General features: G+C 43.8%; 1 protein-coding gene across 1 annotated transcript in view; it reads right to left on the bottom strand.

Moving 5' to 3' along the window:
* The window catches only part of CNTNAP2 (contactin associated protein 2), a 1,312,105-nt gene that overhangs the window by 213,119 nt on the left and 1,073,721 nt on the right, over positions 1–25,265 (bottom strand). Inside the window, exon 15 of the mRNA XM_066362952.1 lies at positions 14,740–14,867. Within this exon, the coding sequence (XP_066219049.1) occupies positions 14,740–14,867 (128 nt within the window). The remainder of the gene's footprint in view (positions 1–14,739; positions 14,868–25,265) is intronic.

Genomic DNA, 25,265 nt, shown 5'->3' with positions numbered 1-25,265 from the left:
GTATCTTAATTCTATCATAAGCTAAGAAAAATACCTGTGGCAATACTTCTCCTTATGCAATACTTCTCCTTATTGCAATAACTATGCAATTTATGTAAAGCTGTCCATTGAGAAATACATTTTAAAAATACAAGACAGAATCACATACTAGAAATTATGTTCTAGGGTGGGCAGAATGTCTGAAGAATTGGATTATTAGAATATTTGCTTTAAGAGACAGCCTGTCTACTAGTTAAAAGAAAAACCTGTATATAATCTATATGCCATCGTTTTTTTGCTCTAGTTTACTCTTGCAACAATTTTAATATTTAATGTTACCTCTTATTGAATGAACTTTTGTTAAATGACCATAAATCTTCTCTAGAGTTAGTCAATAAGTCACTTAGATTTGTAATAGCTATTTTTGTTACCTTCATTCAAGAAATATGCACATAATAACCTTACTGCACACAATATTTATGCTTGACACTAGCTAGGCACTGGGGATACGGAGACAAACAAGAAGTAGTTCTTGCTGCCAAGAAACTAATTGTCTACCTATTCATCTTAATTAGTGAAAGCCCTAAGAATAAAAATATCTTACAGGGAAACTAATCAAATAAAGGGAGAGATTATTAGCAACAAATTTATTAAATTATGAAGTTTTGTGAAGGGCAGCAGCTAGTTCGAGTGTGTTGGCTCCTGGTGCTAAGGATGGCTCCAGGGAGCCTCTGTCTCAGGTGCTAAAAATAGCTCTGTTGCTGAGCATGGCCCCAGATGAGCAGAGCATTGGCCCCAGGCAGGAGTTGACAGGTGGATCCCCATTGGGGCACATGCGGGAGTCTGTCTCTATACCTCCCCTCCTCTCACTTGGAAAAGAAGAAGAAAAAAGCTAAGAGTACAGGCTCTGGAGCCCATCTGCCTGGGTTCAAGTCCAGCCCTGTTATTTTTACCATGTGACTTGACATGAATTATTGAATTTCTGTCTCAGTTTTTCCATCTGTACAGTAAGGATAATGATTTTACCTTCTTCACAGAATCCTTGGAAAGATTAAATGAGTTAATCTTCGAAGCATTTAAACTATTCCTGACACATGGTAGTTATTCAATCAATGTTATCACACAATTATTATTATTATTATTTTTTCTTCCTGTATTTTTCCGAAGCTGGAAACGGGGAGAGACAGTCAGACAGACTCCCGCATGCGCCCGACCGGGATCCACCCGGCACGCCCACCAGGGGGCGACGCTCTGCCCACCAGGGGGCGATGCTCTGCCCCTCTGGGGCGTCGCTCTGTTGCGACCAGAGCCACTCTAGTGCCTGGGGCAGAGGCCAAGGAGCCATCCCCAGCGCCCGGGCCATCCTTGCTCCAATGGAGCCTCGCTGCAGGAGGGGAAGAGAGAGACAGAGAGGAAGGAGAAGGGGAGGGGTGGAGAAGCAGATGGGCGCTTCTCCTGTGTGCCCTGGATGGGAATCGAACCCAGGACCCCTTGCACGCCAGGCCGACGCTCTACCACTGATCCAACCAGCCAGGGCCCACAATTATTATTATGTGATCATTGTTATCAAGCCTGGGGTGTCACCAGGTGAGCTGTGCCCAGGAATAACATCGGGAAACAAGGTAGGTTTCCCTCCAAAGAGAACTTGCTGCAGGGTGAACTGCTCTGCAGGGTGTAGGTAGGCTGGACATTCGAGACCACATTCACTTCTGTCTTTCAATGTCTCAGATATCCTTGACAATGAACACAGCCAATTCTCGGAGCCAAAGACCACCTGCACTGTGTCTGTTTTCTCCTGATCAGGTGGTGAGTTACTGTGTCAGGGTTCCGGGGATGCCGTGACACAGGACCACACACTGGGTGCTAAAGACAACAGCCATGCATTCCCTCACAGCTCTTGGGGTCTGATAGGCTGAGTCTGCATCTCTGTTTTCTTATAAGGATGCCAATCATATAGGACTAACCCTCCTGACCCCCACCCTCCAATCCAGTATGACCTCATCTTGACCTGAATATCTGTAAAGACCCTATTTCCAAATAATGTCCCACTCCCAGGCATGGGGGCAGGGGCGGTGTCTAAGACTTCAACATCTCTTTCTGGGGAAGCATGCTTTAACCCACCATGTTTAAATGAAGCAGAACTGGAGAAGGCAGCAACAAGCCACCAACAATGTTACAGAGTTGTTATAAATATTCAAATACTATCTTTTCCAGAGAGTTTTCACACAATTAGGAAAGGCTTGTCTAAAATTAGTAGCTTTAAAAAGTCTTCAAAGGGGAGATTTCTATTATGAGACTCCGCCAATGAGTTTTAAATGCATGTTGATGTTCTAGCACGGCTGGAGATAGACCTGTGGTTACCACTTCATTGAATTACCTCGTTTTCTTTATTAGCGCTATTCATTTTATTTTTTCTTTAAATACATATCGGAGAAAGACAAACTGTATTAGCACAGCTCTTTGAAGCTAAGCATAAGGGAAGAGTTCGATATGTTAATTAAATTAAATGGCGCAAAGATGATTTCTCCCTCCGACTTCTGGTTCACAAATTCCCACTGTGCACAGAATACAGTCGGCTCTTGGCTTAGCCTTTATGAGTTTTTTGGGTTCCAGGTCGGGTCTCATTTTCTCATTTGAATTTGTATCCAAATGCTTACTACGTGATGTGTGTGTACACACACACACACACACACACACACACACACACACATATTTTTCAGAAACCTTTGCTTCTACCAATTTTGGGCTAATTATTCTCTTATAATTTCAGCCCAAGCTCCCTACTGCATGACTCTCTGTGTAAGATGACATCTCCTCATCCTCTCTGCTTTTCCTTCAAGTTCCCACTCAGGGCGATGCCTCTACTGTCCGCTTTGACCTTTGTATACTTCCTGGTGAAGAGACATCTTTCCATCCCTCTACCTTATGCTAAATTAGGTTAGCAATTTCTTCATTGCAAAAACCACCTGCAATGCCTCTGGGTCAGAAGCCTGTCATGATGTCTTGTATACTGCAGGGGGCTCAAACACATTTATCATCAGCAACGGATCCCACTGTTCGCCTGACTATTGTTACTGCAGGCCACTCCATTGTCTAAAGCTTGAATGTGTCAAGGAAAGCCCTGAGCCTAAGAGGAACAGACAGAATCTCAGTGAGCAAAGAGCCTCTCCTTCTTCAAAGGACCAAGTCATCATTCAGAGTCTGGGTTTTCTAATCACACTTGAGCATCGATGGATTCTTGATTAAGTGTTGGTCTAGCACAGGGGTTGGGAACCTATGGCTCACGAGCCAGATGTGGCTCTTTTGATGGCTGCATATGGTTCGCAGACAAATCTTTAATAAAAAAAATAACGTTAAAAATATAAAACATTCTCATGTATTACAATCTATTCATTTCCTACCACTCATGTTCATGGTTGTAGGTGGTTGGAGCCAATCACAGCTGTCCTCCGGGACAACACCAAATTTTTATTGGATAATGTGTAATGTACATGGGTCATTGTGAGGTAAGGAAGTAAACTTCCCTCCTTTCAATCAAGTAGTCAGCTAGCTAATTGCAGAAACCCTTTTGACGAAGAAGATGGCTAAAAGAAAAAAAAGATGAGGAGTATCGTACTTTTCAGCAGGGATGGACAGAGGAATTCGCTTTTGTGGAGAGAGCAGGTTCTGCAGTGTATCTAATATGCAATGATAAAATTGCATCGATGAAACAGTCATATATAAAGCAGCACTTCGACACACGCCATACTACATTTGCATCGAAATATCCAGCAGGAGACAGCAGGAAGAAAGCATGTCAAAAGCTACTGTGCAGAGTACAAGCTAGTCAGCAGCAACTCCGTGTTTGGACCGAACAAGGTGACTGGAATTTGGCTAGCTTTGCTAGTGCTTTAGCAATTGTGAGACATGGATAACCATTCACAGATGGGGAGTATGCCAAAACATTCATGCTTGATGTTTCCAATGAACTTTTTGACAACTTTTCAAATAAAGACAAGATAATCAAATGAATAAAAGACATGCCTCTGTCAGCAAGAACTGTTCACAATTGTACCATCATGATGGCAAATCAAATTGAGGCAACACAAGTGAAGAACATAAATGCAGCACCATTCTTTTCTCTCGCTTTGGATGAGTCAACAGACGTAAGCCATTTATCCCAGTTCAACGTGATCACAAAGTATGCTGTCAGAGACACACTACATGAGGAAAGTCTTGCTGTTTTGCCTATGAAAGAGACAACAAGAGGGGAGGATTTATTCAAGTCTTCCACTGAGTTCGCAAAAGAAAAAAATCTACCGATGGATCAATCTACCGATGGATTATTTTGGTGTGTAATGATAGTGCTCCATGCATGGTGGGGAAAAACAGAGGATTCGTAGCGCTTCTTCGTGAACATGAAAAGAGACCCATCCTAAGTTTTCACTGCATCCTACATCAGGAGGCACTTTGTGCTCAGGTGTGTGGCGAGCAGCTTGGTGAGGTGATGTCGCTGGTCATTTGGGTGGTCAACTTTATTGTTGCCTGAGCTTTAAATGATCACCAGTTTAAAACACTGCTAGATGAAGTTCGGAATAATTATCCTGGTCTGCTTCTGCACAGCAATGTGTATTGGTTGTCAAGAGGAAAGGTGCTCAGCCGTTTCGTGGCTTGTCTGAGCAATATCCAGACTTTTTTTGAAATAAAAAACATCGGGTATCCTGAGTTAGCTAACACTGAGTGGCTTCTGACGTCCTACTATCTCGTGGACATGACTGAACATCTGAACCAGTTCAATGTGAAAATGCAAGGCATTGGAAATACAGTCTTATCCCTTCAACAAGGAGTCTTTGCATTTGAAAACAAGCTGGAACTCTTCATTGCCGACATTGAAACAGGTTGTTTACTACACTTTGAAAAACTGAGAGAGTTTAAAGATGCATGCACAGCAAGTGGCCCTGCTCAACATCTTGATCTCCAGCAGCTAGCGGGCTTCTCCTGCAGTCATTCAAAGTGCACTTTGGAGAATTTCGTGAGCACACTCATCTTTTTAAGTTCATCACTCATCCACACGAGTGTGCAGTGGACAGCGCCAACCTGAGTTACACTCCCGGTGTCTCCGTCAGAGATTTTGAGCTACAAGCTGCTGACTTGAAGGCCTCCGACATGTGGGTGAATAAGTTCAAATCACTGAATGAAGATTTGGAAAGACTTGCACGACAGCAAGCAGAATTGGCGAGCAAACACAAAGGGGGAGAAATGAAAAAACTTTAACCCGCAGACCAGCTGATTGTCAAAACTTAGAACGCACTTCCCGTCACATACCACACACTGCAGCGTGTGAGTATTGCTGTACTGACAATGTCTGACTCTACGTATGCATGTGAGCAGTCTTTCTCACATCTAAAGAATGTTAAGACCAACCTACGATCACGTTTAACGGATGGAAGTCTCAACACCTGCATGAAGCTTAACCTCACCAGGTATCAACCAGACTACAAAGCCATCAGCAAAACCATGCGGCACCAGAGTCACATTAATGGTAAGAAGTACTTTATTCATCATTGGTTAGCAGCAGCATAACAACGTTATTAAAAAGAATTCAGAGACTTATTGTACTTTATAAGTGTTGGTCTTACATAAAATGCACACATTTCCTTGTATTTAGTGTTACACATATTATATGGCTCTCACAGAATTACATTTTAAAATATGTGGTGTTCATGGCTCTCTCAGCCAAAAAGGTTCCCGACCCCTGGTCTAGCAACTGGTATTTTTTCTTTTAGAGGCAGCTTGAAGGTATTCATTGACTTTAAGACAACTCTTGGACTGGCTCCAAGATAAAATATAAAAATAAGAGATGGGAGCCTCTCCTCACTTTTTTTTTTTAATTGGTACTTTCCATTTAGTTCTGAAGATCAGTTTCCCATGCCAATGGATGAACACACATTCAAACACACCACTCTCTATGCACACACCTGGCGAGTACTGAACTAGGATCTCTTTTAATGAGAGCAATACAAATCTTACATAATGCTTGCAATACTTCAGCACAATCTGCTTTTTACCTTAATGACTGTAGTAAAACTATTGCTACAGTGCTGTCAGCAAACCTCAAGGAGAGGCTACCTTTAAAGTCTTCTTCAAATGAAGTCTCTGTGTTTCCGAGGCCTGTGTGGAGTCAGGATTGTGAAGAGAAGCTTTATGAAAAGCCAAGTAGGTATCATAAACGAGGAGAGCTGGAACAGAGTTTTAATTACGGCCGAGTGAGGTAGTTTATGGCTCACAGCTCAGCACCCTAACAATAGGTCCGAAGCACTGACTAATTGTAATATTGTCAGTAATAACCTTGAGACACGGATAAACAAAAGTGTGTCTCTGTCTGCTTGGATCTTGGGAAGGCCAGGGGGAGTTCATCTAATTTAAATAATACAATGAGTTCTATACATTTAATACTTGACGTGCATCTTAATTTAGAAATGCCAGAGAAAATATAAAAAAAAAAACTCAGAAGAGGAGGTCTGTTTTGAATCCCTAATTTGAAGATAATCATCGCATCCCAGGGATGTGTGAGGTACAAAGGAATAAAAGTCTTCATTTAAAGATGAATGCATGTGCACAAGCCTTGTGAGGTTAAAAATAGTTGTGCATATAAATCAAGCGATTGCTCCTTTCTTGGACACCTTTAGCAGTTATTGTCTGTGCAAGTTTTCTGCAATTTATCATGAGGAACCTTGTAGAATTGCCTCCATTATTAGCCTGAAATGCTTCTTTAAATCTTCTGTGGTTATTTAACTATTCTTATTCATTTAATGAACTCACATTTGAGGGCCTCAGAATGGCAGGCACTGCTCTTCGAACCGGGAGGTAGATGTCTACCTGAGTTCCAATTTAGTGTTGGGAGTGAGGGTCGTGACAATGCAAACATGCAAAGAACAAGTTATTGTGTAACATATAATTTATCTGATCTTTGTCCCATGTTTCTGGGATGGTGCTTTTAGACCCTTGGAATTTCCTGAGTGATAAGAGTGTTTTTGTTATTCATGGTGCACTCCTGGACCCAGACCTACATTCATGCTGAGGAGGTGACTCCTGGTGGACCCTTAGATACCTTCAAGTTGGGGCTGGCTCTGCTAGGAAGACCAACCTTGGGGTTAGAGGGTTGAGGCTTTGAACCTCAAGATATCAGCCCGAATCTTCAGTGAGGAAAAAGAAGGAAGGGTAGAGATTGAATTCAGTCACATGGTCAGTGATTTATTCAATCAATAAAACCCCAATAAAAACTCTGGACACACAAGCTTGAGTGAGTTTCTCTGGTTAGTGGCACACTTTGACATGATGGGAGGCTGACATGTGTCCTCACTGCATGAGATATAAGAAATTCATGTCCCCAAATTTTGCCTCTTATCATTCAGCTGGTCCTGATTTGTATTCGTTACGATAAGGCTTTAATCTTACGTGTAGTGTTTTCCTGAGTTCTTAGGGTCATTCTAGGGAATACGAATCCTGACAGGAGAGTGGGAATCCACAGATTTTTAGTCACTTGATCAGAGGAGCAGATGGCCTAAACACTCCAAACTTGTGTACTATGTCTAAAATGAACGCAGTCTTATCAGAGACGGTGACATCTATGCTGGCTCTGAGCAGTCAGTGTCCGCACTGCAGAGATAATGTTAGATAGCCGTATGTTCTATGAAGACAGTAAAAAGAGCAGCAGTCAGGTGTTGAGTGGTCAAGGAAGGCTTCTTAGAAGAATTAACATTGAAGCTGAGACCGGCAGAACCAGTGAGGCTCAGTGGAGAAGGTTCCAGGCAGAAGAAACGACCAGCAGAAGTCCTTCAAGTGGCAACAATAGCCCATTGGAGACAGGAGACCAGGGGGGCTGGACTAGAGGAGTCAGAGATAGCAGTGGTAGGTGGGAAGACCATTCACAGCCCAGAAAATGTGGCAAAGGGTTGCGTTTTCAGAGTGATGGGAAGCTACTGGGGGGTTACAAGTCAAAAAGTGCTGTGATCCGATGGATGGTCTTGGAAAGTCACTCTGGATACGAGGTGGAAAAATGATTAAAATGGCGAACATAAAGTTCAGTCTGGAGTGTTTACACCTCGATTGCCAACTCTCTTGTGGGCTCCTCACAGGGAGTAAATGTAGTTTGTACTTCTTTCTAGTCACATGGACTTCACATCAATGCGCGCACGCGGTACACACACACACACACACACACACACACACGGTACTACATACATCAATTCTGAAATACGAGTATGCGTGAAGAAGGAATCCTTGCTCTACACCAGTGGTAGTCAACCTGGTCCCTCCTGCCCACTAGTGGGCGTTCCAGCTTTCATGGTGTGTGGTTGCGGAGAAACCAAAGTATAAATAAAAAGATAGATTTAACTATAGTACGTTGTTTTATAAAGATTTATTCTGCCAAACTTAGCGAAAATTCGACATAAAGTACTTGGTAAGTAATTATTATTATATGCTTTAACTTGCTGTAACTCTGCTTTATAAATTTTATAAAGTAAAGTTACTTCCCTACTTTATAAATCACCATTACTGTGAACTGGTGGGCAGTTAGAAAATTTTACTAACAGAGATACAAAAGTGGATGGTAGGTATAAAAAGATCGTCTACTCCTGCTCTACACCATCACTGGGTGAACGGCAAGGTCACTATAACTGAGTTTGAAAAGTTCATACAATCTGGATTAAAGCAGCCACAATCCCACCATAATCTATACTTTTTTTTTTTTTTTTGTATTTTTCTGAAGCTGGAAACGGGGAGAGACAGTCAGACAGACTCCCGCAAGCGCCCGACCGGGATCCACCCGGCACGCCCACCAGGGGCGACGCTCTGCCCACCAGGGGCGATGCTCTGCCCCTCCAGGGCGTCACTCTGCCACAACCAGAGCCACTCTAGCGCCTGGGGCAGAGGCCATGGAGCTATCCCCAGTGCCCAGGCCATCTTTGCTCCAATGGAGCCTTGGCTGCAGGAGGGGAAGAGAGAGACAGAGAGGAAGGATGGGGTGGGGGTGGAGAAGCAAATGGGCGCTTCTCCTATGTGCCCTGGCTGGGAATCGAACCTGGGTCCCCCGCACGCCAGGCCAATGCTCTACCGCTGAGCCAACCAGCCAGGGCCATAATCTATACATTTTTAACGCTACAAATTTTTTACAAAATTAAAAAAAAAATTTAAACATCGAGGTCAGGGGCCAGTCACCTATGGCCTTCGGGTCAAACCCAGCCCAAGCGTTACTTCTGTAGACATCTTCTTGGAGCCCATCTCACCTGTTTGTTTGCTCGTTGTCTGTGGCGGCTCTCAGGCTGCAGGGTGAAGTATTTGGGACAGAGCCTGTACAGTCTGGGAGCCCAAAACACTCCGTCTTCTCTTTTAGAGAAACAAGTTTACTGCTGTCCAATCTAAACGGAAGGCTGCCTTTTGCAGTGGCCACGGGGAAGGTGGACACAGTGGTTTTCAACCGCCATATGCCAAGTGTCTGCCCTTCTCTGAAGCCCTCAGTCAAAATCACTCCCAGACCAGGTGGGCAGCCCCTTCATCCTTTCTGGGTCCTCAGCTGCTGCACCAAATGTGTCTCTACAGATGCTGACAGGGAGATGGTGTGTGCCCCCGGAGACACCCTACAGAGGTGACACTCATTTGTGCTCCCCCCCCATGTCTTCTTTGGGGAGAGACGCCGTGCAGACACAGGCACTGCCTGCCTCTCTCGGTAAGGGAGTGGTCGGCTCGGGTCCTGGTCTGGGGAAGTCTTGCAGCAAAGTCACCCTGAACTTTTGTACCCCAGGCTCCTAAGATTACATTCCCAGAGAACCCGCGTCTGCTACCCTTTGGGTAAGATGCCATTACGTCTTTATCTGCGTCTCTGCCGAGGGTTCCTGAACGGGGTGTGCACCTGCCTCACTGTTTCCTTCTGGGGCTCTGCCGAGGGTTCCTGAACGGGGTGTGCACCTGCCTCACTGTTTCCTTCTGCGTCTCTGCCGAGGGTTCCTGAACGGGGTGTGCACCTGCCTCACTGTTTCCTTCTGCGTCTCTGCCGAGGGTTCCTGAACGGGGTGTGCACCTGCCTCACTGTTTCCTTCTGGGGCTCTCCCGAGGGTTCCTGAACGGGGTGTGCACCTGCCTCACTGTTTCCTTCTGGGGTTCTGCCGAGGGTTCCTGAACGGGGTGTGCACCTGCCTCACTGTTTCCTTCTGGGGCTCTCCCGAGGGTTCCTGAACGGGGTGTGCACCTGCCTCACTGTTTCCTTCTGGGGCTCTCCCGAGGGTTCCTGAACGGGGTGTGCACCTGCCTCACTGTTTCCTTCTGGGGCTCCGAGTCACCTCTGTAGCTCTAACAGGCCGAGGTCACATCCGAACCTCCCCCATGACGCTGCTGGCTGCCCTGAACTCACGTGTCCTTGAGGAACACACACTCCTGAATTATTTCTACCCAGGTGTACTGGAAACACTTGCTTTTGTGGCAAACTTGCTTCTAATGAATTGTTTCAAGTCCCTGTATCCCTAGGGGAGATACAGGAAATCTTTACCCCCTAAGGCTAAGAACAGAGCGATTAGTTACCAACCATTTTACTTCTATAATCAGAGTCACCATATACAGTATGGATAAGACCTCCACTTCCAAAAGCCAAATGATGTCCTTTCTGAACCTAATTCCATACAAAGTGAACCACCCCTAACAAGAATGATGATGTACAGTATTTACATTTGGAAACAGTTGGTTCTCCCCCTTGGGGTGGCCCTGGGGTTTAAGAGGACATATGTAGTTGTACCACATTATTTTACTGTAGCTAGTTGTCCATCACCAGTCCCACTTCGGCCTCTTTTAGAGGACAGGTTTCCATCTGAATGTATTTGTAAAAGAAAAAAAAAAAAAAAGGAAGTAGAGAAAAAGAAAGAAAAGCATTTTATAGCGCTGTGTGGGAAACGGCGCAGGCGACCTGAGTGGAACCCACTGATTTTCTTTAGCATTTTGATTGTGCGGGTCCACGAGTTCAGGTGAATCGAAGTAGAAATGAAACCCAGCAGGTATGATGAAATCAACTGAAACGACCGAAATGCTTGGTCGGAGCCCACGGAAATCGTTTCATTCTGCGACCGGGGGACGGCACCGGGACCTAATTCGGGAGACAGCTCCTGGGGGCCGCCATCACTCCGCTCCTCAAAGAGAGGAGGAGGACGCTTCTCAACAATAGACTGGGTTTTGTGGCTGGCAGCTTGGCTCAGACTCCAGTAAATGACAGTCAGTGAAATCTCCATAAACAACAAGGAACACGCACTATACCACTTGTTCAGTGATCAAGACTGGACTCCATCCCAACAACACTCATGCTGTGTTGATACCTGAACGTGAGTGGGAGGGGGCAGTGGTGGAGTAAGACCCAAGTGACATATTTTTAAGCCAATCTGATCAGCGGTTGACCAGTGGAGGGGAGTGGAGTCGGGGACACAACCCCGACCTTGGGTGAAGGCAGCCATTCCCTTTCTCTGCTCTGTCTTCCCTCCTGGAACCTTCTCGGAGGCTGCAGGGCTGCACAGAAATTTGTTGTGACATTGAAATTTTAAGAGAGATATTTGGTTCATCTGTAAAACAGAGAGGCTGATATTCAGCTTACTTGCCTCATGGGAGGGGTGGAGCTCTGTATCCAAGGAAGTCCTCCACATGTAAGTACTGGAAGATGAACCCATCTCACTCCCGTGTCCACGTGAGCGCGTCCTCCAAGGGAAGGAGAGGGTACCAGCGCTGCTGACCTCTACCTGGCCGTGCAGGTACGACGCATACTATTCTCTGCAGCCTGCGGAAAAGGAAGACTCTCTCTCTCTCTCTCTCTCTCTCAGACACAAAATTATTCTAATTGGCCCGGGCGCTGGGGATGGCTCCTTGGCCTCTGCCCCAGGCGCTAGAGTGGCTCTGGTCGCGGCAGAGCGACGCCCCAGAGGGGCAGAGCATCGCCCCCTGGTGGGCAGAGCTTCGCCTCTGGTTGGCGTGCCGGGTGGATCCCAGTCAGGTGCATGCGGGAGTCTGTCTGTCTCTCCCCGTTTCAGCTTCAGAAAAATACAAAAAAAAAAAAAAAAAAAAGGAAAAGGAAAAGGAAAAAAAAAATTATTCTATTAATTGCAACTAAATACTGGCTGTGCTTTGTTTCCAGGAGGTTTCAGGTCAGGAAAAGACAGATGAAAGGTCTCTGAAGCCGAGCGCCACGGGCATACCGAAACCATGTAGTGTCAGCGACTCCAACACCTATCAGCCGACCTCAGAGAGCGTCTCAGGACATAAGCCTGGGGAGGGAAACGCCCGGGGGCTGGCCGTCACGGGGCTCCCCATGTTGTCTTCGCAAATGTCAAGTCTGCCTGAAACTCACCGCTTGTCTTTCCTTTCTGGAGAAATCAGCGGCAAGAATTTTATATTGCAAAAGTCTGATATTACACCATAAAGCCTTTTGTGTTTTCCAATGTTTTTTTTTTCATGTATATTTCTCAAAATGTGGCTTGAACTTCTTTTTATTTTTTAGAACTCTTTTTAAAATTTTATTTCATTAAAGAAATTTTTTTTGTATAGTCAATATTATTTTGTACTGGTTTTGGGTGTATAGCTTGGTGGTTAGACAATCACATACTATTATTCCCAGTTTGTACCCAGCCCCACACATAGTTATGATAATACTACCGACTATATTCCCTATGCAGTACTCTACAGCCCCGTGACTATTTTGTAACTGCCGATCTGTACTTCTCAATCCCTTCACCTTTTCCACCCAGACCCCCAACCCCCTTCCACCAACAGCTCAAATGGACTTAGAGGGTATTATGTTAAATGGAATAAGCCAGTCAGAGAAAGACAAGTACCATAGGGTTTCACTTATACAGGGAATCTAAAGAAATAAATGAACAAACAAGACAGAAACAGACTCAGAGAGATGGAGTAATTCTTCTTATTCCCCAGAGTTCCTAGCAAAGTGCTAGAAAAACAGCAGACACACAGTAAATCCTTCCCGAGGACTGATTTAATTGATTAAGAGAAAGCAAGCTAATGAACTGCTAATACACTCCCACGTATACTACTTAACATAGTTGGAATCTTTAAGAATGGTAACAAAAGTGTGCGGAAGTGGCATTTTTATAAATTTACTTAATCAGTTACTTAATGGAGAAAGAAAACTCTTTCTCTAATTCAAAGCTAACTTCAGAACGAGAATGGATGAGTGCAAAATATTTTATCTTTGCATGTTAACGACTAATTGATTATGACATAAAGGAACTGATTTTCATTAGACAACACATGAGAACCTGCCTAGGTTGAGAGTCAAACTATATACCTGTATAGTCGATTGCTCAAAATTTGTTTAAAAATACGTTTATTATTTTATGTCAATATTTTTTTTTCCATAAACAGTTGAAACTAAATTTCTTACTGCACAGCTCTGCTACCTACATTTGTACTACAGTTCTGCAAATAAAATATGACTGCTTAATAAATGCACAATAAGGCTCTTTTGGTCAGTCTCCGTTCTAAAGACGTCTTTTTCATTTTCTCCCTGTGAGAAGAGAAAACTCCGTACCGATGCCATCTCTCTCCTGTGTCAGGGACACTGCCTTGTTGGATTGCCGACAGCCCCGACTGACTAAGGAGTGAACAGTGAACACGAATCGTTACATTCCTTAGCACTCTTCTGTGAGTGGATGCAGTAGTCTATGGCGCTAAGTAGGTCCGATTCTCCCTTGATTAATGCAAGTGGTGATAACATTCTGTCTCACAGAATGCTTTGCTAGGAGGAAATCCAGGTCCAGGCACTGGAACCTTCACGGCCTCCCCAGGAGGAGCCGGGACGCAGGGGGTATTCTCATTACCCAAGCCAAGCAGATGGAGGGGCTTGCTAGACCTCTCCTGACAAGTCAGCTACCCAGGGAACAGAATCTAGGTCTCCCGATGCCTAGCCCACAATTGCAAATGCACAGAACTCGCAAGGCAAGTTTGCTCAAATCACGTGCACACACAGGAAATGGGGGAACGGCACCTAGGATGCTCATTGCAGAATCCCTGTGGCACTCTGTCGCTGTTCCCCTCCGATGGTGCACAGAGCACACCGAAGGCTATCAAACAACATAAAATCCTAACGATGCCCTAATTAGGTGGAATCGTCACGCTAACTCCCGGCCTCCCACAGTCCAAGCCCAAATTCCTTTCCATGGTGCTGCATTGAAAATCAAGACAGTGACAGAAAAATTCTTTGGCTTATGAGGGACTATCAAGCTCTGATGATGATGGAGTTTGATAGCCATAACGTCAAACTTCATATGACCATAATCTAAGTTTACAACCATCCATTAAACCATAATGCAACTATTTATATCTCACCATAAACCAGGTTTATGGTGATATATAAATAGTAATGTTAATGGCATTAACAGTAGCACTCAGTGGAATCCCAGCTGTGGGGCACACTGCTTTTATGCTATTAGCATTGCTATTTATATATCACCGTGAACTGAGGTAGTCAAAGTTGTTACATAAGAACATACAAGGAAGGTGGACACCCACTCTTTATGCCCAAATCTAGGCTTCTGTACTGAAGAATCAGTAATTGTCGTTCTTCTCTACGTGCTAAGGCCCCTTTAGGTCTCCCCTTGGGCTGCCTGTGTTGTAGGACGTTTCTTTAGGAGTTAGAGAAGAGCAGTTTGCTTCCCATCACCCCTCCGATTTGCAGGGAAACACTATGTGAAATTGCTAAGAACAGTGCAAGTGACAACTGCTGGGCCAACTTACTGTCTCCTTGGCAACGCAGGGGGCCCACGCTCAGTTTGGCTTCTGAGCCTTGCCGGTCGGTATCGCCAACCACCACCTGGTGCACCGGCAGGTGGTCTTTGTAGGATAAGAATCCGGCGTCCTTCCTCCTGAATCACAGAGAAAGAGAAAGAAAGGATCAGGAGGCTGAGCCAGAAACAGATTCTTTTTTTTTGATCATCACTCAAGATGTTGAATCATGGACCACGTTCCAACAACTGTTCAGAAGTGCACAGTTCAAGAGTCGTTTTCTCTCTTTCATGGGGGGTGGGGTGGGCGTGGGGCAGAGGGGCAGGTTTCAGAAGCAACTGTGACACCCTCACCTCCTGGAAAACAGGAGTGACACCCTGACTTCCAAGGTCACAACTGATAGGCTGCATGCTATTCTGGGTTGAGAGCAGACTACTGTGCTGTGTGAAGAACGCCCACCAAACGCCAAGCGCACATGCGGAGCTGGCTGTCGTCATGGAAGCAAAAGTTCAACAAAGTCAACTTTACCTCTTCCATAATGTATAAAACAAAACATTATTTAAAAAACAACAACTCTAAAACGCTTTGTCTCCTTCCTTGCTTTAAAGCAGCTGCTGCCCAGCTCTCTTCCCTGCTGAGCATCAGCTAACTAAGGGACACGTTTTTTTCGTTCCTTCATCCCTCTTTGTTTTAACAACTGAAAGGGCTTGTGGGAAGTTTCCAACACAGAACACGTGCTCACTAAGTGTCTGTTTCCATTTACAATGGGACGGAGGGCTTCAGTTTGGCTCTCCTCTCAGATTCCTTCTCCTTTTTCCTGTATATTTAGCTTGTTTCTGGTCTCCTCCTTCTACTGCATACCCACCCATGATTAAAGAAGAGGATGAGGCTCATTGCAAAGCACTGATTCTGGGAGGGGACACAGACTTCCTCGCGGATGGACCCGAGGTCAACTGTGTACAGCACGGACGTCACTTCCACAGGAAGTCCCTGCCACGGTTCCTTTCCTTTCCTTTTCCAAGCCAGAGTGATTAATGTCAGAGATGACAGAAATTTACAAGGCACAATTTATCAAAACCTTTGCACTACCAGTAACTGAAACTGAAAAATTAACATCATGATTCATTAGGTGGACTCAACAATGTACTTTTACTTAGTGTAATCTATGCACCTTTAGTTAACATTCTTTAATGTTAACTCGGATAGCCCAATAAAGTTAAGTTTTCAAAATGAAAAAAACAAGGAGGCAGATATTCAAATCGGTCATCCAAGATTATGTAAAATAATGTGTATCCAATCACACTGCAGTTGCTAAAAAAATCAGAGTCAAATGAGTGAATTCTATTGATACGTTAGAGGAAATATTGGTTTCAACTTTATGTTATTTTTAAAAGGTGTTGTTTTTTATATTGGAAGTAAAATACTACTTCACTAGAACTGATACATTTTTATACTTACTTTTGTGTGTTTGTAGAAGTTTTAAGGGTGGGGTGAAAATAAAAAAGTATAAAGAATACTACTCTAATTCATATGAAATACTCATCATAAGAGGACATCAATCACTGAGCACCTGTGCGTACTGGACTATTTCTTGTACATAACATCTAATCTGAAACCAGTTCTTCCTCACGGGCATCCCCATCTCTATTTTACTGGTAAGGATGAGACTCAGAAAATGTATCTTTACCACTGTCACCAGCTCACAGGCGTAGTGTGTGGGTTCAGCTTTAGATTATCTGGATCCCAAATGAGAACTTTCAACCAAAACCAGAAAAAGCGAACTGAAAAATGTCAGTTAAAAGCCTCTGTCCTTTGATTTTCATTTATAGATGAGGTTAAAATAAATCTTTTTACTGACTGATTTTTTAAAAGAGACAGAAAGAAAGAGAAGGAATGAGAGAGAGAGAAGCATTCTTTTGTTGTTCCACTGAGTTGTGCATTAATATAATCAGTCACTTTTTGTATGTGCACCGCCCAGGGAATGAACCTGCAACTGTTGTTTTGGGACAATGCTCTACCCCAGTGAGATAACCAGCCAGGGCAAAAATATATCTTTTTAGGTACCCTTATGTTCCTGAAATGTTGTTATTTATTTGTTAAGTAGTAAGTTTAAACATATCTGTAAGTTTATACTCATATGCATCTCTTACTTCATTTACATACCAAGTAAAAAAGCTCTAGCATTACCTCATCCCCAAATTAAACCATTGATTTTAATCATATACTAAAGCTTGCAGAAGGTTGCTATAAAGTTTATAGGAGGCTGCTCTAAAGTTTATAGAAGGTTCAGCTAGTGGTCATAACACTTAGATATTTCTAACCAAACCCAGAAAACAGGAAAATATAATTATCAGCTGAAAAAAAAAAAAAAAAGACCAAGTTGCCTCCTCAATAATTTTTGATGAGCAATCTATACAGGGCTCCAGAGATTTTTAAAGCCATGAACAACCAGTGTGGGAAACTCACAAAGCCGCGGAATCGCGCTGGAAACAAATTGGTGGTGGGAGCAAATTCATGGATGGCGATGAAGGGGTTGGAGAAGTACGAAGTTTCTGATGAGAGGCTGCAGCATAACCCCCAACCCGCTGTTAAAAAACAAGGTATGGCCCTGGCTGGTTGGCTCAGCGGTAGAGCGTCGGCCTGGTGTGCGGGGGACCCGGGTTCGATTCCCGGCCAGGGCACACAGGAGAAGCGCCCATTTGCTTCTCCACCCCCACTCCCTCCTTCCTCTCTGTCTCTCTCTTCCCCTCCCGCAGCCAAGGCTCCATTGGAGCAAAGATGGCCCGGGCGCTGGGGATGGCTCCTTGGCCTCTGCCCCAGGCGCTAGAGTGGCTCTGGTTGTGGCAGAGCGATGCCCCAGAGGGGCAGAGCATCGCCCCCTGGTGGGCAGAGCGTTGCCCCTGGGGGGCGTGCCGGGTGGATCCCGGTCGGGCGCATGCGGGAGTCTGTCTGACTGTCTCTCCCCGTTTCTAGCTTCAGAAAAGTACAAAAAAACAAAACAAAACAAAACAAAAAAAAACAAGGTATGGACAAAAAGAAAAATAAACAGATCAGGACAGAGACCCTTCCAAACACCTTATAAGATGTCCATCTCGGCACCCATGAAAAAAATTATTTTAGCAAATGAAACAAGCCGTTGTTGAATGTCGTGATCTTTACAAATCGAGGGAAATCTCTTTTAGGGAGATAATCAAAAACTATTTATCACATTAACATGATCTGATTACACCTGTTAGTGGGCCTGTCCGTTAGGAAAATGCTATCATCCATCTCAAAGGGACCCTGAACTCTTGACACTTGAGTCATCTTTCTATCAGTGTTGCTCTTAAAGTGGAAACTTGGTTCTATGGACTGTGTTGCTCTACCTGGCATTACTGTTCCTTGGTTGCCACCCAGTTTTCCTGAGGAATCCCACTGGACTGCTGTCCTCCCCCTCACCTCCCCCCTACCCCACCCCCCACCCACCTTCTGTTCTTATCCTGCTGAGAAATAAACAAGCCTCTAGGCAGCTTGGTCTTGCTCTTACCTCAGTGGTAAAAACAACAAGAAAACAAAAACAAAACAAAACCCTAAAAAAACCCAAGCATCCCAAGCTTCTGCAATTGTGAGCCTACCAGATGTTACAAAAGTGAGCACACTACGAAGCTCTTCTATGATTCTAGCAGAGAAGTCTTCGTCTTTGCAGGGTGTTTGAAACACTTGATTACTTAAAAAACTACAAGAATTTTCTTAGAGAGCTATAGTTCTACTAAAAGTGTTAGATTCATGAGTGGTAATTTTAATTAAGTGATTTACGCATTGTTCTTATTGCTTTCATCCCTTAAAGAAAAGCAGATAAGTAACTAAAAGTTTTATAGCGTTCCAAAATAGTATTTTATAGCGTTCCAAAATAGTATTCACAGTGCTTTCTCATGGACACTGTCATTTGAGCCTCACAACCTTGGAGGTTGGGTTGCAGACAGGGAGGACGTTTCCTGGCATCACTGAAATGACAATAGGGAGGGGACTACATGTTTTTAAAAGAGCAGCCCTCCTACCACCACAGAACAGGTCTAGGAGTTCCTCCATGTTCATTCACAAAATACATGATCAGAAGTCAATGTCTTTGCTCACAGGAAACATGAGGCCACTCTAGGCATGGCTGGGTCATCAGAAGCTAAACAAAACAACAGAATGGTTTAATCCACAATAAAGTAGAATGTTTAAAGTTCTTCTAATGGTGTCCTCAGTCACCACTGAGTACCGAGCATTCCTCAATGGATGTAAGGGAGTGTTCTCCACAAAGTAATTAGAGTAATTAAGAAAACAACCATTACAATTAGATTTTTAGAATCCATGTCTACGTCCCCTATGAAATGAACGTAATTACAGATTCAATTACTCCTTTTCAGTGGGAATAGCTTAGGCTTTTCTTTTCTTTCTTTTTTATAAATGCAAGATAATTATCTGTTCAGTTTAGAATCTCTCAGAAAGAACCTTGTAACCATTTTGGGATTCTCTGCACAACGTTCTTCGATTCTCCTACTGGAATGCAATTTCTCTGGGGTCAGATTTATTGTGCTCGTGCTATTTTATAAACCAAATACTAGTAGGCACCTAAAAGTGGCTTACTCTGTATGTTTCATGACTTAATAAATACATAAACACACACAGATGCTAACTAACGAGGCACAATCCTAAAATAGTCATGAGGATGTGCTTATTCTATCAATCATGGGAGATGAGAAAGAAAACCTTTTCTGCAACTGGAGTTCCTTGAAGGCTCTTGAAACATTTCTATTATCCCCTTTTGGTAACTGAGGTTTTACATTTTGTTTGGGAGGTCCTATTCAATTAGAAGCTTCATATAATATTAATATTGTTCAGCATCCTTCTAATTTCCCACCCAACGAACAAAGAACAGCTGGGTTCTCTTCACATCCTGAGTAACCCAGCGAGGCACTCCAAGCCTTTCCGTGACATGACAGCTGACACCTTTTGGGGTGAAGATTCTTGGGCTTGCCTTCTTGGAGAAAGGAATGGCTGACAGAAGCACCAACCAGATAATTTTGCAGTGAGGCCTCAGCGTCGTGGTTAACGCTAGCCAGCAGGGAATTTGATGTTTGGAGAAAACCAGAAATTCAGGAACCCTCTCAGGGACATTCCAAACCTTCACTTAATTAGATTTTAATAAACAAGGTCATCTTTATTGGCAAGCTTACTTGGTAATTTAGAGGGTGAACCGTTTATGATGCAGTCTAACTCACGCAAATGAAAAGGCACATAAATCCTCCCCTCAGAAGAAAGGCAATAAAATCCATCACCGTTAATTGAGGGACAGCAAATACTATCAAAGAAAGAAGAGGCCTGAACTTGTGTGGCTCTGCAAATCATGAACCATACCAAACTTCATTTCGTGGCCCCCTTCTGGAGAGGATAAAGCATTCGAGTGCCTTGTTTTTTTTTGTGGATTCATTTTGCTCTTGTGAGAAGGGGAAATTGCCACATTCTTCTGATTGGGCAGCATGTCTAGGTTGCAAATAGTCTGAAAATGGGAAAGGAAAATGATACAAAGAAGCCTGGGGGAAGGAGATGTGGTCCTTTTATTTCCTTGAGGTGCCCAGTGCGTGGATGACAGAGTCTAACGTCACTTAGAGGCTGCTGTAGTATTAGTCTGCCTGGGCTGTCATTACAAGAGACCATGAGTTGCGTGGCTTACACAACAGGGATTGATTTTTTCACAGTTCAGAGGGCTGGGAGTCCAAGCTCAAGGTGCCAGGAGGGTTGGTGTTTGGTGCAGCCTCTATCTGTGGCTGCAGACAGCGTCCTCCCGCTCTGTCCTCACACGGTCTTTCCTCTGTGCACACACGAGTGCTTGTTCCTCTTATAAGGAGACCTGTCCTATTGGACTAGGACTCCACCCTTCCAACCCTACTTAGCCATAAGCACCTTCTTAATGACACTATGTCCAAATACAGTCACTCATATTGTGGGTTGGGGCTTTAACATAAATTTGGGAGGACATTAATTCACAGTTAAGCTCATACAGTTGTACATTTTTTTATGTTGGGTTTTGGAAAACATTACTTCTGGGAGATGGCAGTAAGTTTTCTGAGGGGAAAAAAAAGATACTCAGATTCCCAAATTTTGGGAAATGCCATATATATATATAATTCACTCTTGGACACTCAAAATACCAATGAGTATAATAAAACCTCTGAGATCCATCTTGGACTTTATTTAACAGAGCATCCTGTAAAAGGGACACCCCCCACCCTGGACACACACTAACACCTTGAGAAATCATGTTCTTGCACTGTACCAAGTCTGGGAAACATGCTTGCAGCATTCTATGGGTTCTCAAATGCAAGTTCAGTGGCAAAGCATTTACAGGACTTTAGAGGCAAGACTAAAAGACAGAAAAGTGGAGAATACCCGTGAGTGGTCTTTATTAAAGATGCCACGTCTATAGCTGCACACTTTGTCACCACCACACAAAGATAGTGTATATGTGTTCATACACAACCAGTACACCACAACTCTTGGATTTCTCTTAATAAAGCCCATTAAATCAGTTGTCCTTCCTTGGGAAAAGAATGAGAAGCTACTTAACCCAGAAGTCCACCCACAGAGCAATGATAAATTGTGATGTGTGTGTGTGTGTGTGTGTGTGTATTCACATAATGGAGTAACACTCAGCCATGAAATGAATGAGCCATGCAAAAACACAGTGAATCTCCATTCAAAAAAACATAACGTTGAGGAAAAAGTCAGACACAAAAGAGGACGTGTTGAATGAGTCCACTTACACGCTGCTCAAGAACAGGCAAAATTAAGCGAGGTTACAGAAGTCAGAATAGCAGTGACTTTGGGGAACACTGTCTAGGAGGGGCACAGGAGAGTCAGGAAGCTGACCATGTTCTACATCCCAATCTGGGTAATGATTTTATGGGCAAGAAATGATTGAGCTGTCCATCTATGATTTGTATGCTTCACTTCACACTTTTTTTTTCCTACAAAAATTATAGCTCAAGATGGAAAATGCACTGGTGGCTTGTCATTGCCTTTCTGAGACAAAGTCTTAATTCCCAATCCTGGTCCCTTCACAATGTAAACCCAACCTCCTCTTCCAACATTCCATACGCTCTGGAAGTTCCAGGCATATAAACTATAATGTAGTGTCCACTCCTTGACTCGTTGCCACGTGAACTATAGTATTTATCATTTTACCTTGTTTCTGCTCCTTTTCTCTAGACATGTAGTTCCCTTTTCCAGAATGCTTTTCCTGCTTTCCCTGGCTATCGGAATCCACTTACCCCAAGTGCCCGGTTATCCTCTCATCTGTGAAATGTTCCCTGACATCTCCGAAATCAATTAATCACTTTTCCTCTGGGCTCTCATAGTGATTTATTTTCACAAACAATATAGTTGTGGCTGGCCATAGGGTAGGAATTTTTTGAGACTTGTTTGGTTTCAAATAGTTACCTCTTTTGTCTGCATAGTATATTCCTATGATAGAGCCTCATTTTTGGATTGAAGCATGTGGCCAAAAATAAATATATAACTCTAATGACACAGTGGGTTTTATAATTACTTCATTGTGATCTCCTTGAATAAAGATTGCCTTACTTTTTTTTTTTTTTTTTTTTTTTTGATTTTTTTTTTTTGTGAAGCTGGAAACAGGGAGAGACAGTCAGACAGACTCCCGCATGCGCCCGACCGGGATCCACCTGGCACGCCCACCATGGGGATACGCTCTGCCCACCAGGGGGCGATGCTCTGCCCATCCTGGGCGTCGCCATGTTGCGACCAGAGCCACTCTAGCGCCTGGGGCAGAGGCCACAGAGCCATCCCCAGCGCCCGGGCCATGTTTGCTCCAATGGAGCCTTGGCTGCGGGAGGGGAAGAGAGAGACAGAGAGGAAAGCGCAGCGGAGGGGTGGAGAAGCAAATGGGCGCTTCTCCTGTGTGCCCTGGCCGGGAATCGAACCCGGGTCCTCCGCACGCTAGGCCGACGCTCTACTGCTGGCCTTACTTATTTTTGAGGCCACTGGACTTGACCTTGATATCACAATGGTAATCATCTGTGCATGTATATAAATTTCAGCTTTCTAAAGCAATTTGTATGGTGGGATTACCATGGTATATTTCACTATCACATTTTTTTCATTGAGTGATCAGAAGGCAAGATTTGATAACATTGATATAACATCAGTATGTTTCCTGGGCAGCATGGTATTCTGTTTACGAAAAGAGGGTCTGGTGTCAAACTGTGCTAGGTTTCCATGTCTTCCTCCCACACTGGGTGAGTTACCTATCTAAGGGAAATGCAACTGAGCTATCAGACTTTAAATGACTTAGCACCGTGGCTGTCACCAAGCAAGCATTCAGTAAACATTAAGCTCAACAACATGACAATGCCAATGTTCAACTGCTTTTGACACACAAAAATGGCAGTTTCATATGGTTCAAAGTAATTAAACTATCATCACAATCATCATTATCACTTCCCTTTACAACACTGTTCAACGAACAGTGTTTCATCACTTCCTTTTTTTTTTGTATTTTTCTGAAGCTGGAAACGGGGAGAGACAGTCAGACTCCCGCATGCGCCTGACCGGGATCCACCCGGCATGCCCACCAGGGGCGACGCTCTGCCCACCAGGGGGCGATGCTCTGCCCCTCCGGGGCGTCGCTCTGTTGCGACCAGAGCCACTCTAGCACCTGGGGCAGAGGCCAAGGAGCCATCCCCAGTGCCCGGGCCATCTTTGCTCCAATGGAGCCTTGGCTGAGGGAGGGGAAGAGAGAGACAGAGAGGAAGGGGGGGGTGGAGAAGCAAATGGGTGCTTCTCCTGTGTGCCCTGGCCGGGAATCAAACCTGGGTTCCCCGCACGCCAGGCCGATGCTCTACCGCTGAGCCAACCAGCCAGGGCCTCATCACTTCCTTTTTAATATTCAGGATGACTAGAACAGAAATAGAATGCATGCGTAAAGAAGGCTAATTCTGCTTCAGGCTCATGCTTTTTCCCAGATGAAGCAAGATCTCTGTCAACAGCAGGAAAGAGTTCAAGACAGAGAAGGACAACATAGTCTCTGACTCTTTCTCTGAGCTTGGCCGCCTCCTGCATGCTTTCCCCAAACTTAATGCCCACAGCATAGACACTGACATCCTAACTCAAGTGCACACGCTCTAATGAGAGCCAGGCGTGAATTTCGTTAAACACTGTCTCTACAGGCTGACTTGCAACAGGACTCCTGAACTTGCTGAAACTTTCAGACAGGAAAACCTCCCTTAATCAACAAATACTAAGTGAGAGTCAATGAGGTCCCAGGTTCTGCTGTGCGTCTGGTGGGGAATGAAAAAAATTAATCACTTCTAGATCCGATCTTCAAGAAGCAAATGGCTGACTAGGTGCTCTGTGTCTTGTTTATTTTTCCCTTAACTTTCCTTAATTAAATTAATACAATATTCCTCCCCCAAATCACATCAGGGATCTGTCTGTTAAGTTCTATTTCTTTTCTTTCTTTCTTTTTTATTTTTACTAAATTTCTGTTCCCTTGCCCTATTTTCTTCTTCCTTAGTATTCCATTTCTATAGTTCTTTAAGAATAAAGTTTACCTTCTCTGAATAATTTTAATCTCCTAATTTAATTCCTTTAATTAAGCCCAGATTCACTTAAAATAATTATAAGCATTCTTAAGGGAATCATGCATTTCAATTAGAAGTAGATAATAAATCCTCCATTACTGAGATTCTGAAATAAAAATTATAATGCCAGTGGCCTTAAAATTCAGAATATCTTGAATCTTCTGTTACAGAATGACCAATGAGAATAACCCACAGGGAATAACTAAGTTGTTCAAGCTAGGTACAGGAAGCGCGTGTGAAAGAAAATATTTTAATATTACCTGATAGAAGTACTCTTCTTTCATTCAATTTTTTTTTTTAACTGGGAAAATGAGAAACAATATAACACTCCCAGGAAATTACACAGGGGAATATTTTCATGATTTTCAGGTAGAAAAAAGCTTCTTAAATTAGACATAGAAGACACCGCTATAGACCGAAGATCTGTGTTCCACCAAGACTCATGTGTTGAAACCCTAACCCCCAATGGGGATGGTATTAGGAGGTGGAGCCTTGGAAGGAAGTCAGGTCATGAACAGGAGCCCTCGTGAATGGGATCAGTGCCCACATCCACAGGACTCCCTTACCGCTCCTAACATGTGGGGACTCAGCAAAAAGCTGTCTATGACCCAGGATGGGGATCCACACCATACACAGTCTGCTGGTGACTTGATCTTGGAATTCTCAGTCTTCAGAACTGCAAAAAAATAAATTCCTGCTGTTTATCCGCCACCCGATCTACAGCAGCACAAACCAAACGGACGAAGACAGGCACTAGTTACAATAAGAGTAAAAAGACAAGCTGCAACGTGAAAGAAGAAATTTGAAATATATGTAATTGCGAAAAGGCACAAACCTAAACATAAACAGCTCCTACAGATGAATGAGAAGGAAGACAGACATACCAGAGGAAAAATGAGAAAGAGACTGTAA

Source organism: Saccopteryx leptura, chromosome 2, assembly GCF_036850995.1.
Source record: "Saccopteryx leptura isolate mSacLep1 chromosome 2, mSacLep1_pri_phased_curated, whole genome shotgun sequence".
Lineage (NCBI taxonomy): Eukaryota > Metazoa > Chordata > Mammalia > Chiroptera > Emballonuridae > Saccopteryx > Saccopteryx leptura.
The sequence above is the reverse complement of the archived record's forward strand: the minus strand, read 5'-3'. Positions and strand labels throughout refer to the sequence as shown.